Below are 19,661 nucleotides of genomic sequence, written 5' to 3'. Positions count from 1 at the left end.
ATAAGTAACAACAAAATTTTGCTATTACTTTGTAGCTAATTTTACCTGGAAAGTGTTCCGGTTTAGAAAATGGGCAATAAAACATAAGATTTATTTGTATTGTTTAGGTTCAATAAGAAGTAATATATCTTTTACTTTCTTATTTAAGTAAATATTGTAATGCTTTATACGAATAGTACGTAAATTTAACTATAATGAAAATAAAAGCATTAGCTTTATATAATTATGTGTTTCTTTCATTTAATTTTTTCAACTTACACAAAAAAAGACGTATCTAATATTAGTTAACTTATTTCATATTATTCAATTATTACGAAATGTTTATTTTTACTCGAATTTAACGATTTTCAGATCAGAGTTCGTTTGTAATTAAAGTAATACATAACGATTTGTTTCATTGAAGTAAAACGAGAAATAGAGCATTTTATATGGCACCATGTTATATCGTATGCAATAGAAAATGGTGTAATAGCATTTGCTCAAATAAAATATGAAATATGAGCATTTCGGAACCTAGACAATCGCAAACTTTTCTGTCACTAAGCACGAGATGGCGCAGTGTGCGAAACGTTGAACTGATATCTCTATCTCAGTATATAAAAAGGTACTCTGTGTGGCCTTCTGGGCAATTCAATTAACTACGAATACGCCGCGCAATTCCAGCGCGGTTGTGCAGATGTTTATGTATTGCCAACAACGTGGAACCGACTTTTTTTTTTTTTTTTTTTTTTTATCTGGACGCTAGCAAATTCACTTTTTGCTATCCCGCAAGAATTTTACGTTTTCCCGGAGAAAAGTTGCATATGCCAATTAGGGATAATGTAGCTCCCAATTGGTAAAATATATGTTTACCCCAATGATGAATTTACTTATTTCGACCCTGCGGGAATTTTGCATTCTTCTGTAGAAAAGCAGCCTATGTCAATCAGAGATACTGCACTATTACTATTAGTGAAAGAGTTTTTAAAATTAGCTCCGAATTTGGATTGTCCTACTTACTTCTACCTATCCTGCGGGAATTTTTCATTTTCCCAAAGAAGAGTAATCTATACCAATCAGCAATAGTGTAGCTTTATATTAGTGGAAGAATTTTTAAAATCTGCTCTGAAGTTGAATTCAGTGTTTTCTATCCCTTGGAATTTTGGATTTTCCAAAAAAAAAGTGGCCTGACATCGAGGATAGTCATATTATATCATATGAAAGAATTTTAAAAAGCAGTCCCAAAGTTGAATTTACTTATTTCTATCCCGCGGGAATTTTTAATTTTCCCGGAAAAACGTATCTTATGTCAATCAGGAATAATGTAGCTTACTTTTGGTGAAAGAACTTTTAAAATCAGACCCGAAGTTGAATTCACTTATTTCTATCCCGCGGGAATTTTGCATTTTCACGAAGAAGAGTAGTCTATACTAATGAGGAATAGTGTAGCTTACTAACGGTGAAAGAATTTTTAAAATCGGCTCAATAGTTTCAGAGATTCGACTACAAACAAAGAAGCGAAAAAAGTTAAGATATTTCCCTATCCCGTGGGAATTTCATAAAATCCTTTCTTAGTGCGCGTCTACACCTATAAAGGATCATATATTCCAAATTTCAAGTTTGTAGACCCAGTGGTTTGGGCTGTGCGTTGATCTATAGTCAGTCAGTCAGTCAGTCAGTTCTTCTTTATATATATAGATATATTCAGCGGCACAAAATTTGGCCCTCTTTTCGTACAAAATTAATTATTATTATTAATTAATTACTGCATATTATTATATTTGAGGGCCACATTTTTGCCGCTCAGTATAGTAAATTAGAAGCCCGCGACCTTAAAAATACCACTAAAAATGACGTCATTATGAAATATTGAAAAAGCGGCCAGGAGCGTGTAGGACACGCCCGAAATAGGGTTCCGTAGCCATTACGAAAAAAATAAGTAATATTTTTCTAAGGATTTCGTATTTTGTACGGAATATTCCAAGTTTAGGTATATTTTATACCTTAGGCTGCTATTTACTCTTAAACTAACTACTAATAATTTTCAAGAAAACTTAACTGTTATAGTTTTTCCATCCACTGGTTTAGATTTTAGAGGGTGAGGGGACGCTCGATTTTAATGAAAATTTGCACTTTAATGTTGAATATTTTGCAAACAAATCACTGAATCGAAAAACCGTTTTAGCAACCCCCTAATGGTTTTAAAAGACCTATCCAATGTACCCCACACCACAAGGTTGGATGAGAAAAAAAAAATCAACCCCACTTTACGTCTATGGAAATGGGAGGAGGTACTACAAAAAATATATATTTTTTTTTCATTTTTTATTGTACCATTTTGTCGGCATAGTTAACTATATATTCGTGCAAAATTACAGCTTTTTAGCATTGATAGTCCCTGAGTAAAGCCGCGGATGGACAGACAGACAGATATGGCGAAACTATACGGATTCCGTTTTTGCCATTTTGGCTACGGAACCCTAAAAAGCAAGCTCTTTAGAGGACGAATGGACCCGTTACACAAGCGAGCATGTACTCGTAGGTATCGATGAATTTATGTCGTCTCGTAGTCTTGGCCTATGCCAAGACTACGAGACGACATAAATTGGCCTCAATTCAATGTCTCAGTTTGTTTTTATTGGCCTATGCCAACCGTATATATATACGTCCCACTGCTGGGCACAGGCCTCCTCTCAGAATGAGAGGGCTTGTGCCGTAGTTCCCACGCGGGCCCAGTGCGGATTGGGAACTACACACACTCCATTGAATTGATTCGCAAGTTTGTTTGTGCAGCTCCTACGAAATGTAATTGAATTTTTGAACTTGATTTTCACCCAAATCCTATTGTGGTATTGATAAGAAAGTTTGCATTTAGGCGTAGTTCGGTTCGGATAACAATAGTGACAATACAATACCTAATACTCGTATCGTATGATACCATCGCGCTGATTTGATGACGGACCCGAAAGTTAGGCACTGGAACCCCTAGCCAGAAATGGTCTTAGGGTGCACTGTACTTTGACCACGAATGGTATCCTAGATTCGACGATGGAACAGTCATGCAGGTCCATCAAAGCGTATTTCAGGTATTTTTAATTATTTATATTTATTTTATTTACAGGTTAATGTAGCAAGTTATGCATCCACGTTTACGCTTATTTACAAGTAGGTGTATCTGTTATCGAATGTTTAAGTATCATTGCTCGTATTCGTAAGTATGTACTTACTTATATTCATACAACCAAAAGTTATTCTAAGTGCCTACTCGTATTGAAACGTAGATAGCCAGCGAATTAACGCTTATGAATACCTATGGTTTTTAATTTAATGTTTGCTATTTAGATACACAAACTTGGAAATTTTAAACGTTGAAAGTATATCAATTAGTTATTTGTAGGTAGGTATATTAATCCAGTGTTAGCAGAACCCCTCTTAAGCAAAATGTACGCAGTGTGGGGTCATTTTAGATGGTTATTTTCATTGACAGACAGGCATAAAAACTTAAGATTATCGGACTTCTTATTGGTTGTGTTATAATAAGAGAAATGTACGAGGGGCGGCTGAAAAGTTCTAATTAAGCCTAAGGTGGAAAAAAAATATTCAGTTTTTTTTACTATTTTTATTTTTCAATATATCCCTTTAATTTAATGCATTTATTACATTTTTTAAATAATGCATTTAGACCGTTAAAAAATAAATTTTATTTTGGCTGTCGAAATGTTCCTGTGCAGCCGCCTTCATTTCTTCATCACTGTCAAATCGCTTTCCCCTTAAATCTTTCTTCAAATTGCTGAATAGAAAATAATCGCTAGGGGCCAGATCTGGACTGTAGGGTGGAAGGGTGGATGATCAATTTCCTCGAAGCCAGTTTCCTTCAGAGCAAGCTTGGCAACACGAGCGGTGTGAACGGGGGCGTCGTCTTGCAAAAACAAAACGCCTTCGTTCGCTTCGTTTCTCAACTATTATATTTTCTTAATAGCTCGGCATAATAAACTGCATTTATTGTAGAGCCTTCTGACAAATAGCAAATAGTCTATTAAAAGAATGCCTTCGCAATCCCAAAACGCGGTGGCCATTAGCTTAGACGCCGATCTTTGAACCTTGAATTTCTTCGGTGGCCTTTCACCCTTTTCACTCCACTGCATAGATTCAGACTTCGACTCTGGATCATACTGTCGATCCATGTTTCATCAACAGTTACTATACGGGAACAAACTTCATCTAAACCATCTTCACACAAATTCTAAAAATGTCTGACAAGTTTAAACACGACGTTCTTTATCGTAAGCAGTGAGCATTTTCGGCACCCAACGCGCACTAACTTTTGTCATATGCAAATGTTGATGCAAAATCTCTCCAATTCTTTTGCCAAACCTTAATTCTCAGATCCTCTAATACTAACTTCTTGACTTTTCAGTATTTTCTTCAGTCACATCACAACCGATATTGGCCTCCCTGAGCGAGGATCGTCTTCGATCGAGTCCCGTCCAAGTTTAAAAGTCGACTCCATTTTTTAAGTGGCATGAGAAGGGCCTGATGCGCCGTAAATACTAGCCATTTCTTCAAAAATACTTTACGGCGATTTGTCACTTTTCGTGAGGAACTTAATGACGGTGCTCAATTTTCGTGATATGCGTTGATAATGAGGGCTATCGCGTATGAATTCGCCACTAGAGGCGCTAGTGTAGCGTGAGGTCTCCGAAATGTCAAATCTCATAGTTTTTGGGTGAGCTACGCGGGTTTATTTATAATTAGAATAATTTTGTGAATATTGCAATATCTGAAATTAATTATGACAAATATGCGTTCCGGGCAATGAATGTCTGTGTTTTGAGACAGTTTTGTCTTGCGGAACCTTGTCCTCCTTTTTTCCGAACAAAACGGGACTATGCAACACTGTGGCATGCTCGATATTTATATAGTACGGTTTTAAGGTGTATTAAATATGATTTTAATCTAAACTTTTTTTCACGCCCGTAATAACAGACTTTGAAAGCCATACTTAAAAACCTCACGCAACAGTGCGCCATCTAGTGAGACAAAAAACGATAGCCCTCATTCACACATAATGACCTTTATCGTCGGATATCTCGATATGTAATAAAAAAACACGACATTTTTGTGCATGTATGATAAATGGCGACTTGTGATCGTGGCGTGAATTTCAATAATCTGCAAAGATCCTTAATCTTGTCCAGATGTTGGGATTCACGTAAGAGTAGACTCACGCGTTTGGAATTCCGCGTTCATGAGATACGCAAAAAATCTTTATACCTATCTACCTATACCTACCTCCAATTGAAATACCGACGCTCAATACATCGAAATTCATAATACCGAAATACAAAAAGTCGATAGCCGGTATACCGAAGCATGAAATATCTATTTTTACAAGCTTTTCTTTAACTTGTCCTGTTTATTTATTTATTTGTTTGTTTATTTGGGTCAAATCTTTTAATCTAAATTACACAATGCAAGTACAGTCAACAAAAAGTACAGTCAGCGAAAAAAACTGGTATTAAAAATGTAATTTTTAACAAAAACTTAAATAAGAATAAAAAAAAAATCATAACTAACATGATCGAGAGGAAGTAACAAATATTCCAATAACTTTCTAAATACGTTTGTTATGAAAAAGGAACAAATAAAAGGGAAAAGAAAGGAAAAGAAAGGGAGGGAGGAAGGGGAGGGGAAAGGAAGGGGCACTTTCAAATGAAATAGACTCTATTTTAACTTGAGGTATATGGGGTATGTACTCTATGTCATAGAGCAGTGTTTTTCAAACTTTTTAGGATGTGACCCCCCTTGGTTTGAAAAATATTTGGGGACCCCCGCCTATCTCCACTTACAGTTATTTGTATTATCCGACGTTGATAATACAAACATTCAATAATCATACACCATAACCACAGTATATATATAAGCTATAGCAGTATGGAAGCTAGGCATATTTTTTGAGATAAATACCTACGCTCGAATGGAGCGTCAGGGTTGTCCACTTATGTTTAGTAAAATTGAATAAAAAAAGGTTTAGTTCATGCTGTATCTTGGACGGTCTAATAGCTAAAAATAACTACTATTCTGGAAGTTCCGTATTATCAATTATATTTTTCACCACTAAAAACGCGCGCTCTAAAAACGGTTTAGTATTTAATTCAATTCAATTTATTCCCATAACAATTGACATTGTGTTGGATATTAAAATCTATTAAATATAGCCTCTTTTTAAATCTAAATGTACTAATCATAAAAAAACAACAACTGAGAAACTGGTAGAACGAAAGCTAGGTACATATTTCTTAAAACTAATTTAAATTATCAGTAATAAAATTATTTACAGCATAAAACAAATAAACCGTGAGTCGTCTTTTAAACAATTTAACACAATTTATGGCCTTTAAGTCAGTGGGCAATACCTACCTATCACTAAAACAACCAAACGTTTTATTTAAAAGAAAAAGCATTTTATTTAGTAAAAGTAAATAATTTTACCTTTCAACATCAGCGGGAGTTTAAAAAATGAAAGCCCCGGTTTTGAAGGATCCGCGGCGTCGTCAAGCAACTATAGGTACACTGCACAATATTTTCCAGGCATAGTTTTTAATATCGCGGATTTTCTGGGGCGCACGCAATTGAAACAATGCAACGCGGCCACTATTCGTCTCAACGCGTCACTCGCGACTGCAGTACCGCGAGACCCCCTTCCTTCGAGGCAGTGTAGAGCGCGCGAGTGTGCTCGTTTCGATCGATTTGTTCGTAGCTTCCATACTGCTTTAGCTTATATATATACTGTGCCATAACGGTGAGAGTATTTTAAATATACTCGTACCGCTACCCCCGTTCATAGGTCTTGCGAAATTTAGCCTTTTGAATTTCGTAATTATGATGCGTATTTCGAGTCTCGTACTACATTCCGTCCTCATGCATTTCACATGCACGTGTGTTTTAACGCGCGTTTTGCGCGCGAGTACAGTCGAGCAATTTGATTTCTGACCCACCGTAGAACGTTCTCACAGTAAGTAAGTCTCGGAATAAATTCCCGTTTTGAAAATACAAACTGAAATATAGATGCATAGAAAAACCAGAAAAATAAGACCAGCGCTGGGAATCGAACCCAGATCCTTAGCAATCCATGCTGCGTGCTTATAACCCCTACACCACTGCTGGACAGGAATCTAGTCACGAATTTTTCCTATGCATACATATCTCAGGTTGCTTATTTCTACTATGCTACTTTTTCGATATGGTTTCACAGGATACCCGTAAAAGTAACAAAAAATTTGGAATTGAAATAAAAAATACAAAAAGGTTCCAAAAAATCAATCTTAATAAATTCCCGTGTCAAGCAATGCGATGTCACTATGACTTTTTCTAGGAAAAGGTTCTACAGTGGGTCACGAATACGATACAGATGGTTCGATACAAGGTACAAGAAGGTACAAGTGGACGGAATGTATGAGCCTTTAGCATCTCACGATGACACGATTCGAATCCCGCGAGTCTCGCGCGTAAATTGTGCCATCTGGACAAGCTCTTATTCTGGCTCATGTGTGATGTCATTGCTTAAGATCCTTTTAGAGAGCTTCATGATCATGTAGAATTTTTTGGGAAAATAGTATGGAGGTTTCCCCATGCCTCTCAAATCGTTCTGAAGGTTCGCTACTGATCTTCAACAGACGATTTACTTGTTCAAGAGAAGCGATTTAGAAGAGAAGAGAGACAACGCTTAGTACGAAGACATTGTTTTACATTGTGCACCTAAGTGTATGCTGCAGCGGATTATTTTTGATGTTCATAGAAGATCGTAAGAGAAAAATAAATTGTCGAACCTTAGGAAGTTTGAGAATGAATTGGTGCGCGTTGGCTTGTCGCGCGGCCGCCTCGATGTCGGCGTCGGAGGCGTCCTCGCGGCCGTAGCGGATGTTCTCGCGCACGCTGGTGTTGAACAGCACCGGCTCCTGCCCCACCAGCCCCACCTGCGCGCGCAGCCAGCGCACCGACAGCTCGCGCACGTCGTGACCGTCCACTCGCACCTATTACACCCGAAAATATATCCACTATATTCAGATAACTGGAGCTAAAGCGAAATTAAAAAGATAATCTTTAACAGAGTCCTTTCCTGGCCTTTTGTAAGAGCCTTATCACACTAGCGATTTGCGGGCGAGTTGAAAGCGAGACGAGCGCGTAGCGAGTTCGCAGCGAGCGCGTAACGATTTCGCCGCGAGCGCGCAGCTAGATCGCCGCGAGCGCGCAATGATGTCGCAGCGAGTTAGCTGCGTATAGCGCCTAATACGCCATATTGTAGACTTCGCGTTTTCGATGCGTCTTCATGATTCGAAGATAGTGGTGGAATGCCGCTGTACTCATTTGGCCACCGCGCATACGGGGAAAACAGAGAGATATAAAAAAAACACTTTAAAAACAACTGGCTGGTGAACAGTACCACTACCATGAGTTTACAGTGACCGTACTCGATAGCGACGGCGTAAATTATTTGTATGGAGAATCGTACAGCGCCTCTACAAATAATTTACGCCGTCGCTATCGAGTACGGTCACTGAAAACTCATGGTAGTGGTACTGACGACTTTCGTTGATCGAATCCGTTCGATAAGTAGTCTTGCGGCCACTGCATAAGGCGGATAGTGAAAAATTTTATGACAACATAAGCAAGCAGACTAACGCAGTAATATATCCCGTTTATAGTCAACAATTTAAGACTAACGAGATGTTGTTTACAAGGTGCGATCTCAATTTTCATTTCAAAAACAGTCCTTATCACGGTGAATTTCAAGGCAATAACTGATTGAAATTATTTTATTGCCTACAATCACTGATAAATATACTAAAATAGTTCACGAAACTCACACTGCCATCGATGACGTCATAGTATCTGGATATAAGCTGTATGATGGTAGACTTGCCGCATCCGGAATGTCCAACGAGCGCCACTGATTGCCCTCTCTTCACGGTGAGGTTAACACCTTTGAGCACCTGCAGAATTATGTATACGTAGTTATGACCACTATGAACAAAATTTGATTGCGTCGCAAAGTCGCTAATAGATTTACGTCGATTTGGAATAATAATAATGCTTGTTGATGACTAACCAATGCACAGATAATGCATACACAAATCAGTGGATTAAGTATCTAAGTGTTCATTTATTAACATTAACATTATTACGGGCAAAGCATAAGGTAGAGAATTTAATTATAATTACACAATAAGTATTTTCAATCGCACGATCATGTAGAAACAAAGACTATATCGGGTGTGGCCTGTAATACGAGCAAATAATTAAAACATAGATCATACTCGTCATACTGAAAAACATTAGTTCAGCGACTTTTATAAATAATTAGTTTTATAATTTTTATTGCACTTTTAAGTTTATTCGAAGAAGCAATGTAAAGCAAAATGCTTGATATTTGTACCGTGACAGGCGACGTCAGTTGTGTTCTAGGATGGCGTACATTGATAGCAGTATTTAATTTGTATGAAAAAGGGAAAATTCAAAGACTCCATTATTTTTAAAAGTCGCCGAACTAATGTTGTTCAGTCTGACGTCCTCGTGTATGTCGATGTACGTTTTAATTCTTTACTGGTATTACAGGCCACACCCGGTATAGTGTTATTCTTAATCCATTTATAAAATGAACCGTCAAAAAATCACATGAGAATTCACCAGTTTTATTTGCCTTAAATCATGAAATAAACACTTTTCATTGAATATTGCTGAATGCATTAGGGGTATAAAAAACAAAATGTGATAATGACGTAACGTTATATTATCGTCTTTTTACTTCCGACACATTAGAGGCACACTTACCGGCACGTCAGGTCTAGAAGGATAGTGGAAGATGATGTTTTTCAACTCAATGTTGCCTTCTGCGGAAGTCGGCGTGACGCCGCGGTTTAGAAGTGGGTTGATTGTGGGCACATTGTCAATAACGTGGAAAATTTGCGCGCCCGCACCTTTAGCTACTCCAAACACTTCCATCAAAGTTGATGATATACCAAAATTGGCTGAACCCATCATGACACCAAAGAATACCTAAAAAATCGGAAATGAAAACACAATATTATTAAATGATATGTATACATCACAAGTATTTAACACAACTTTATTTTTAACACAAAGTAACACATTTAAGTCATTCCATCATAAAATTAATCTGCTAAAAGCTTTTTAAGACTTTCGACTTACAAAATGAAAACTTGAATACATAATTTCACCTCTGATGGGATTGAAAATTGAAAATGACGATCGCAGTAATAAATACATGCGCTCGAAAAAAAAGTAAGTACCTACCTTGAATGCTTACGAAATTCAAATCAAAGTTAAGAGGATAGGCATATTAGGGCCATTTCATAAAAGTTGTACACAGCGTTTTTGGGTTGTCCCATACTTTTAACATTATTTTTCACGTATAAGGGGAACCTAAGTTAGTAAAAAATATTGTTCCTAAATCAACATTTAGTTTTCTACAACTTAGTATTTCTTTTTTCTATCAAGTATAATAGAAAATTTATAAAAAATATTTTTTGTTAAAAAAAGTACTAAAATTCCCTGTCCCACGTCGATTGCTCTACAAAACTAAGGCAGTTTTTTCGAAAATGGCGTTCCTAAAAATCAACGATGGGCAACTATTCATAGTTTGATATATATTTAATGATATTCTTTGAACATTTTCCATTTAAAACCATTACAAGTATTTTAAATTAATAAATTATTCTGAGACGTAAATTGAACTTTGTGGAATTCTCCACTCCGAAACCGCTATTTGGGAATAAACTGTAAATATTATTTCCACTATTTGTTGGCATATTATTCAATCTGGCTACACTAAGCTAAAAAATTTAAATAACCGCCTTGTTCCGTTGGCCAATTGCCGACAAGGACTCATCGTTGCACTGCGTTTCGCTGCGGTAACATTTTGTGATTCCACAATCGAAACAAATTTCTGGTAAACTTATAATAAATCATTTGTATATATTTATTAGTGTATCAATTATGTATTCAAAAAGCAAATTTTCGCTCTTGAACTTGGTTTAAAGTTTATTTAATTTAATATTTAATTAAAACCAACCACAAGTAGTGCTCCGTTACTTCCATTCTGAAACCCAAACGCCAGTTTCGTAGAAGTGGAACGAAAAAAGTAACGGAAAAGGAGTATAAAGCGGCATACAAAATGGTGGTTTTAATAATTAGCTGAAAAAAATTAGGTATCATTTTTGTGCTAGTTTTTTAATTTAATAGCCACGAATGAAGTAAAAACGTGGTTTTAGGACCCCTAAATGATTATTTACGCAGACGTGGATTGCTTCTTGACAAGACTTTATTTTATTATTTTTATTTATTTGACTGGATGGCAAACGAGCAAATGGGTCTCCTGATGGTAAGAGATCACCACCGCCCATAAACATCTGCAACACCAGGGTAAAGTAATTAATTCGCTAGCACCATCAACGTGGCCATGGATTTTAGATTTTTTATATTTTTAAAAATTATGGACGTAATTATAATAATTTTGCTGATATTAGTACGCCGCTTAATTTTATGAAAACTTTCCAAGTAAAATGTTCTTAAATACAATACATTTTAGTAAGGTTTGTGTCATTGTTGTGAAAGAGACTTTAGAATTTATTCCGTTACCAATATATTTCTTTCCGTGACTGTCCCACACAAAAATCATTTTTATATGCAAAAATATAATATAATTTGTTAATTAAGCTACTTTTTGATTATTTGATAAAATGCTGTTGGTTTTGTTATTTACATAATAATTGATCTCATTAGATAAACGTGTTAAATAATTGTTTGTGGAGAAAAGTTTGATTAATTTTATCCTAAGAGTAACGTAATGGAAGTATAAGTATCTCTAGAAAAAAAATGTGTACATTCGATGTCCAACTAAGAATGTGTAAATCAGTAATTTACTCTTTCACCAATGTTTATAAATTAATTAGAAAATTGTAATCCTATTATTTTATTTTTATCACTGTGACAAGTTGGTCACGGAATGGAGCGCTTGCATCTCTCCTACTTTGGAAAATATTTTTTTAACCCATTCCAAATAACTGTTTAAAGATATAAATTACGTTTTGTTTAAATTTATATATCAGGGCATCCGTAAAATTATTTAAATTAATTTACAGCGAGATTGATTCGAACCCATTGATTTTTCGGTTGTGTACAACTTTTATGAAATGGCCCATTATCGAAACATCTTTTAAACAGACAAAATCTTTATATAGTTTCGCTGTTCGTCTAGCCTGTCTGTCTGGCTTACTCTGTTTGTCTATCACCACAATTATATCTGAAATAGGTAGTTAAAACTTACGGCAATCATAGTTTCCACGTCATAGTTTTCATTTGGATCCGAAAGGAGTTGATAACCAAACCAAAACGATAGGGCATATGCACAAAAAATGCAGAAGAAAAGAGTTCCCATCGCTATTCCGTTGAATAATCCTTTAAAAAAGCGGTATTTCCCATTAGATGACAGGGCTTCAATTTATGCATTTAGGTTTTATCTTAGATCACTAATGCTTTTTGTATATATTTACCTTTCTTAATATTTATTATTCTCGCGTCCTTTAAATGCACTTTATATCTATCTATTTTTTTTGTGTCCACTAAATGCATAAACAGTGCGTATTGCACTGATAACTTCTTCCGTAACGGATCCTGCTTTACCAGACGCTTTAGCTTCTTTTTTGGATAATCTGGAAGCTACCTGTAAATATTTGGCTGTAATTATTTATTCTTATAGAAAACAGACAAACAGACAACAAAAAACCAGTTGTATCGTTTAATCTATCACTAAGTAAGCAGTGTGTGGCTTCTTATTGTATCCGTTGTAGAAAAGTTGATTTCGCTTACCAATCCAGCAATTCCGACGAGAGCCAAAGTTACGGGGAACGATATTAAACAAAGCAAAGCTAGCTTCCATCCTTTAATTAGAGCCATGGTAACAGAACTGACGAACGCCGATTGGTAAAATATAAAGGTGGCTAATTTCTCTCCAATACCATCTTCGACTTTCACTACATCACTGTAAAACATAGTTACTTACTTAAATACTGGCAAAAAGATTTATATAAAAATACTTTTATTTGGTCCCCTCCATAGTACTCACTTGACATTTTGCAGCAAAATCCCCTGTTTGATGCATATCAAAATATTCAAAGTCTTGATTCAATGCCGATTTCAAATATTCTTGCCTTATTCTGAACACCTGAACATGAAATTACTTTTGAATTAACATTTAATTAGTTAAAAGTGAAATTTTACAAATGAATAAAAGTGTCTGAAAACCAGTAGTTACCTGATTAAAAGCCGATATGTTCATTAAAACCGTTGCAAGGTAGGATAAAACTACAAGAGCGACTCCCAATATGCAATTGTATATAGCAAAGTCTCTAATTGCTATTAAAAAGGCGTCGTCATCTGGCATTTCCAATATTACGGAAATACCGTAGTCTACCATACTTTGCAATAACGACGCAAAAAGCAAAGTGTTGAACGGAGTAGTTGTTCCAGCCAGTACCGAGCATATCAGCGCCAGGAAGATGAACACTTTGTCTTTCGTGGTAGCAAATCTGTACTGTAAACATTTTATTTTATTTTAAAGTTTGACGTAAAAAAGTATGTTCAAATTTGCTTATGTCACTATGTATTGTGTGCGTCGACTCACTCCGGTTCGGGCTATGAAAAAAAGGGTTTAGCAGGCTAAGGAAGGAAATGTGGCCCCTGTGAGGAATAGTAGAATTGGTAAATGTCAATTGTTTGTCGCCTCATTACTAGTAATCACTCCAACTTTCAGCCCTCTATCTTGAACTGTCATAGAGATAATGTCTAAAATGTATTTTCTCAAAAAAAAAATCAAACTCGTTTTTCTCCTAATCCATAGCAGCGAAAGCATTGAAACAAAATCACAGCTACGTAGTTTTTGTCGGAGTATACCCTACAATTTTATTAATATTTTATACGTGAAAAATAAAAAATAAAAATGACAATTTATTTTTTGACAGCTCTTTCCAACAAGTTTTTTTAAAGGTACACCTATGAAAAAAATCATATACTTAAATTGCAAATAGTATTAGCTACTACCATACGAAAAATCAATACGAAATCCTTAGAAAAACATTACTTAATTTTTTCATAATGGCTACGGAACCCTATTTTGGGCGTGTCCGACACGCTCTTGGCCGGTTTTTGTACTGTGGTATCAGTATAATGCAGACTAGAAAATGGTAAACTTGACGATGATCTGATGAAGGCGTCAGTGAGGGGGTTTCTCTGTAGCTTAATCTGTCTACTTCATCTCTACATGCTACATGGATGGGTTCGCGGTCATATTTTTACAGAATAGTCTCTTTTTAATTTAGAGATATTGTCCTTGACTTTGAGTGCTAATAGTCGAACTAATTAAGATGATGTGTTAAATCTTGTTAAATAAGGGTGCCCCTTATTTCGCATAACATTAATTGTCCTAATGTGAATTCGCATAACATAATTGTGCATAACAGCGAACTTGCATAATTATAAAGAAGCATAACACTTATTTAGCATAATAATGAATCCGCATAATTGAAATATGCATAACACTATTAACTATAACTTAAATTGTTATAAAATGAATAGGTACGCATAATTTTATCAAGCAAGTGAATTAGCTTGTTCAGTGTAAAACCGACTCAGTTAAGTTAGGTTCAGTACCCTTAGTGTAAGTTTTCGGTTACAAAATACTCAATTTGTATGGAAACACGAACATCGCAAACGTTCCGCTAGAGGCGCTGTTCGTGTTTCCATACAAATTGAGATTTTAACGCAAACGCGATCGAGACGTTTTTGTAACCGAAAACTTACACTAAGGGTACAGAAGGCTAAGGCGGAAGCTACGCTACGCTTCGCTCCCGCCTTGAGAGAGAGCTGCTTAAGTAGCGTAGTAGAAAGAAGCAACCTGAAGTTTACCTGTTGTGCATAGGAGAAATTTGTATCTAGACTCCTGTCCAGCGGTGGTGTAGGGGTTATAACACGCAGCACGGATTGCTGAGGACCTGGGTTCGATTCTCAGCGCTGGTCTCTTTTTCTGTTTTTTCTATGCCTCCCTCCATGTCTCAGTTTGTATTTTCGATATGGTTTTCACGGGATACCCGTAAAAGTAACAAATTTGGAGTTGAAGTAAAAAATACAAAAAGACTCCAAAAAACCAATCATAATAATCATTTTACTTTAAGTAAATAGAATAGAATAGAATAGAATAAACTTTATTGTTTAGCCGTGTTACATAGATGATTTCGAGTGTACAATATTTACTTAAAACTAAAGACAGGTAACAAACAAAACCAATTATAATTTATTTATTTATTTTTGTAACATTTTTCAATTCATGTAAACACTTTATTTATATATTCTTTGCCAAATAAAATTTACAATTTCATTATAATAATCATTTTATGTTTATAATAATTGATACCATAATAAATATTTACAGCCTTATTCATAAAAAATCCTTAATTGAGGTTTGACCGGTCTGTTACTTAGCAGACTGATTAAGCTTGTTAGACGGTTGTCAAGAAGTATGATTCATAAACGCTTGCTAGCAGTCTGCTAGTTGTTGAGCTGCTGATAGACGGATTAGACGCGTTATGTTGGCCACCTTGACAAATCAAAGACAAAAAATGGCCTAATCGATAATTAAAAAAAAAATTGACAGCAGTGACAGCAAATTACCAGGAAAAAAAAAATAAAAAGCGAGATGTTTGTTTTCCCGCCATTTCCGATTCGCATGTTTATGTTGTGCAAAAAGCCATAATTATGTTAATCATCCTTATTTTTTTCATATTTATTGTTAATTTATTGTTGCTAATTTAGAGGATTTTTAAATACAAATTCCTGAAAATAAATTTTCCTGTTTTTTTTTTAATCTGCGTAGCCCTGCCTTCACTATAAATATCTTCGGTACCTATGGTTTTTGCTCTAGTCAAAGTCAGCTGTTCAAACTTGTGGCGGCCATTTTGTGACTTAGCAGAGAGATAAAGGAGGGTCTACGGTCCTCTAACTTTAGCAGAGCCTTGATCGACTGATTAGCGCTAACAGACGTTTATGAATCATGTTTTTTAGCATCGGGCCTTCAAGGAGCCTTCAAGGAGGCTCTAACTTTTTATGAATAAGGCTGTTAGTACCTAAGCGAAAACAGGCCCACGGAGAGAAAATTACAAGAAAGCAATAGGCGACCTTATCGCTATACTTATGAAAACTAATGTCATGCTAATTAAATTTATGCCAACTTACCGTTATGCCAATCCACATTATGCGCATTTACATTATGCGTATTCAGTTATGCGAAATAACGTTATTCCAATGTCAGTTAGGGCAATTAGTTTATGCGAATTAATAGAACCATTCAATCAACGTAACGTAGATAAATATTTATCAAGCGCGATCTGTGGTGATAGTTTTAATTTTTGTAAATTTTTGTTTATACTTTTGTTTTGCTTCTAGGTATATCTCATCAACTACAACCACAGCTCGACCTAAGGATGTTTGTTTCACGAAGAAATAGAAGATAGTGTAATTCATTTTGTTTCGGGTTTGGCTCCACAGAAAACAGCGTTACTGCACATAATGTGCGGCAACACATGCTGAGTGGAGACCCTTTTTGTATCCTGCTGTGTCACCTAGTAACATAGTTTTAGTGCTAGTTCTAGTCTTAGTTTTAGGTGGTACATTTTTGAGCCAAAATAAACTTTTCTTTCTTTCTTTCTTTCGTATTCGTGTTCCTTTTCATCTGCATGTGCCCTAGTTGCTCTCTTTATGAAACGAACTAATCTAAATTCTAACGTTTTATGCCATTTGTCCGTGTTTATGTTTATACTAGGCAGGTAACTTACCAATGTGAAGAAAGATATGCTCGGTACTTCATCTCTGATTTCAGCTTCAGATACACTGCAAATAAATTCATTCTGAGTGTTTTTTTTTACATAATACATAATATAATAATATGTAAGAACAAGGATTGAGATGCTTGTGCATGGTCCGCATTATAGACATTGCACAAGCATTTTTAGAAACGTTTAAAGCAGCTGTTCCTTTTTGGCTTGACATTCAAATTATATTAAACTAGCTTTTGCCGCCGGCTTCGCTCGCGTTAAATTTGAGGTAACAATTAACATACATTTACTTTCTGCGATCCTTTTTTCGTGTTTTTCATTGATTTTTTGGAGGATTACATGGAAATACAAATACAGTAAGACGTTGTTTTAGATAGATGGTGCACATTTTGGAATTCAAAAATCAACTACATACGTAATTAATCATTCATAATTCGTACCAACTCTGAAACCCTGTTTCGCTGAAACATAAAGACGTTAAAGTACTACGCGTTCTTTTGCCGGCGACTTCCTACACGATATTATTATAGGATATAGGATTGTATCTCGAGAAATTGTAAAGTCCCGCGGGACATGAATTACTGTTATGATCTGTTTTAATATTCTTAATTGTCGATGAGAGACACATATTGTAGATTGTAGCTTCTCTTATTGAAAGAATTTGAAAATCTGCCCGAAATTGAATTCACTTATTTTAATTCTGCGGAAATTCTGCATTTAAAAAAAGAAGTCTGTCCATCAGAGATATTGTACGAGTAGCTTTTATTGGTAATAGAATTATTTTAAACTCAGTATTTCAGAGATTACCCCAACAAACAAAGAAACAAACAAAGTTGAGATATTTTCCTATTCCATGGGATTATCTAAAAATCTTTCCCTAGTGCACCTCTGTTCCTCTGTATTACTTTAGGTCCATCTTTGCCAATTTCAAGTCTCTAGCACCAGTAAGGGCTATGCGTTGTCTGTCAGTCAGCCAGTCATGGTACTGTTCAGGTAGAGTTAGGTATATAATTATAAAATCAACCCTGAAGTTTTTTTTTTTTTTTTTTTTTTTATTTGACTGGATGGCAAACGAGCAAGTGGTTGAATTTGTAGGTGCGCCTCCTGAGGCTTCGATGATTAAATGAAAAGGGATTTAGAGCACACGAACGTATAATAAAGATTATCAAAAAGGAAAGTATTTACAATGGAATATTTAAACTAGGGAAAAGGAAGGATATGAGTTTAGCGCAATGGATAGAGTTCTGTTCAGGACCGCGTCGCCGAAGGAATGTCGCTCCGCTTCTCGACTGCCTCTGGGCAATTCAAATTAACTCGAAACGCCGCGCAATTCCACGCGCCGGTGTGCAGATGTTTATAGTATGCCAACACGTGGAACCGACTGCGGCTAGCGGGGTAATGGCTATCTGGACGCTACACTACTCCCCCGCCGAGACCATTGCCTGCTATGTCGATATGATCTGGAAATCTTACATATGTCGCACTTCGCGTCATTCTGACGGTGCTCGTTCAGGCTCTGGTATTGTTGATGCTTGATGGCTGTTGGATGTTCCTCATCTATAGTAGTCGCTGGTCATGAAGGCCGCTTCAGTCGATCGATGGTAACGGTGTTCGGCTTTCCATTTAAAATGATTCGAAAGTTCTTGTCACGTCTCTCGAGAACCTTGTACGGGCCTGAGTACGGGGACTCTAGCGATCTCTTCGCGTGCCCTTGACGAAGAAAAACGTACTCGGCCTGCTCAACTCTTTCGGGATGTAAAAAGGTTTCTTCGAGTGATGACTGGCCGGACTGGGTTGAGTTTTCAATGTTGTCACGAAAGTCTGGCTGCGAAGTCCCGTGTAGTCGACCGTAGTGCCCTTCGTAGGCGTAAAGAATTCGCCAGTAGGCGTAAAGGTTCCCCGTAGACGAGCTCTGCTGCTGAAGCTTGTAAGTCGTCCTTCCAAGCTGCGGGATGCCCAGCAGCACCAAGGGTAAGGCTTCACCCAGTGCGTATTGGAGTGGCACATGATGAGAGACTTGAGCTGGCGTGGAGTCTCTCAATGATCCCGTTGCAGCGGATGATAGGATGTGGGTAGGCCGGTGCTCTGCCCCGAGATGATGACAAGGTGTGGAACAGCTCGGACTGCAAACTGTCTGCCCTGTCAGTGGTGATATTTGACAGGCAGCCGAAGCGGGCGACCCAGCCGCGATGAAGGCTCGCGCGCAGGTCTCCGCTGTGATGTCAGCCAAGGGTAGGCCTCAGGCCAACGGGTGAAGCGATCAATGACCGTCAAGCAGTATCGTGTAACCACAAGAAAATGGTAATGGCCCTACTATAGTCCATGTGGACATGTGAAAAACGAAGTGGATGGTGTATGAAATGATATGTGGGTGATGACGGTATGACGTGAAATTTTGTTTCTCTGCAATCTGTGCATCTCTCGCCCAACGGCGACAATCTCTGGTATGTCGGGCCAGACGAATCGTTGCGTCACCAATTTGACAGTTGCGTTTTGCACTGGATGGCTCAAACCGTGCAATGAGTTGAAAGCTGCACGACGAAAGGCTTGTAAGGTAAGGTCTTGAATTACCTGGAGATGTCGCAATAAATTTCGAAATCATTTTCAAAAGATTTGATTTTCTTGAGATTCAATGAAGACGATGATGATGATGATGATGAGTCAACTTGAAGAAGCGCTTGCAGTTCAGGATCTTTATCTTGAGCGCGTGCAAGGCTTTCGTAGTTGATTGAACCCATTTATTTCTTCTACTCTTGGAGTGCGTCTGCAACAACGTTA

General features: G+C 36.8%; 2 protein-coding genes across 2 annotated transcripts; both read right to left on the bottom strand.

Annotated features, from left to right (window-relative positions):
* Positions 1–7,513: 7,513 nt before the first annotated feature.
* On the bottom strand, positions 7,514–10,029 carry LOC141437218 (ATP-dependent translocase ABCB1-like). The gene is made up of 4 exons (XM_074100473.1): positions 9,811–10,029; positions 8,847–8,972; positions 7,738–8,012; positions 7,514–7,646 (listed from the first exon to the last, which is right to left on the bottom strand). The coding sequence occupies exons 1-4, from the start codon at positions 10,018–10,020 to the stop codon at positions 7,514–7,516; spliced, it is 744 nt and encodes a 247-aa protein (XP_073956574.1). The 5' UTR covers positions 10,021–10,029.
* Positions 10,030–13,096: 3,067 nt separating this feature from the next.
* Positions 13,097–16,938, bottom strand: LOC141437217 (ABC transporter B family member 3-like; the record flags this gene model as incomplete). The annotated part of the gene is given in 3 exon segments (XM_074100472.1): positions 13,097–13,222; positions 13,313–13,591; positions 16,884–16,938. Coding segments are annotated over 3 exon segments (460 nt in total), but the record flags the coding sequence as incomplete, so codon positions are not given.
* Positions 16,939–19,661: the final 2,723 nt, after the last annotated feature.

Source organism: Choristoneura fumiferana, chromosome 17, assembly GCF_025370935.1.
Source record: "Choristoneura fumiferana chromosome 17, NRCan_CFum_1, whole genome shotgun sequence".
Taxonomy (NCBI): Eukaryota; Metazoa; Arthropoda; class Insecta; order Lepidoptera; family Tortricidae; genus Choristoneura; species Choristoneura fumiferana.
The sequence above is the reverse complement of the archived record's forward strand: the minus strand, read 5'-3'. Positions and strand labels throughout refer to the sequence as shown.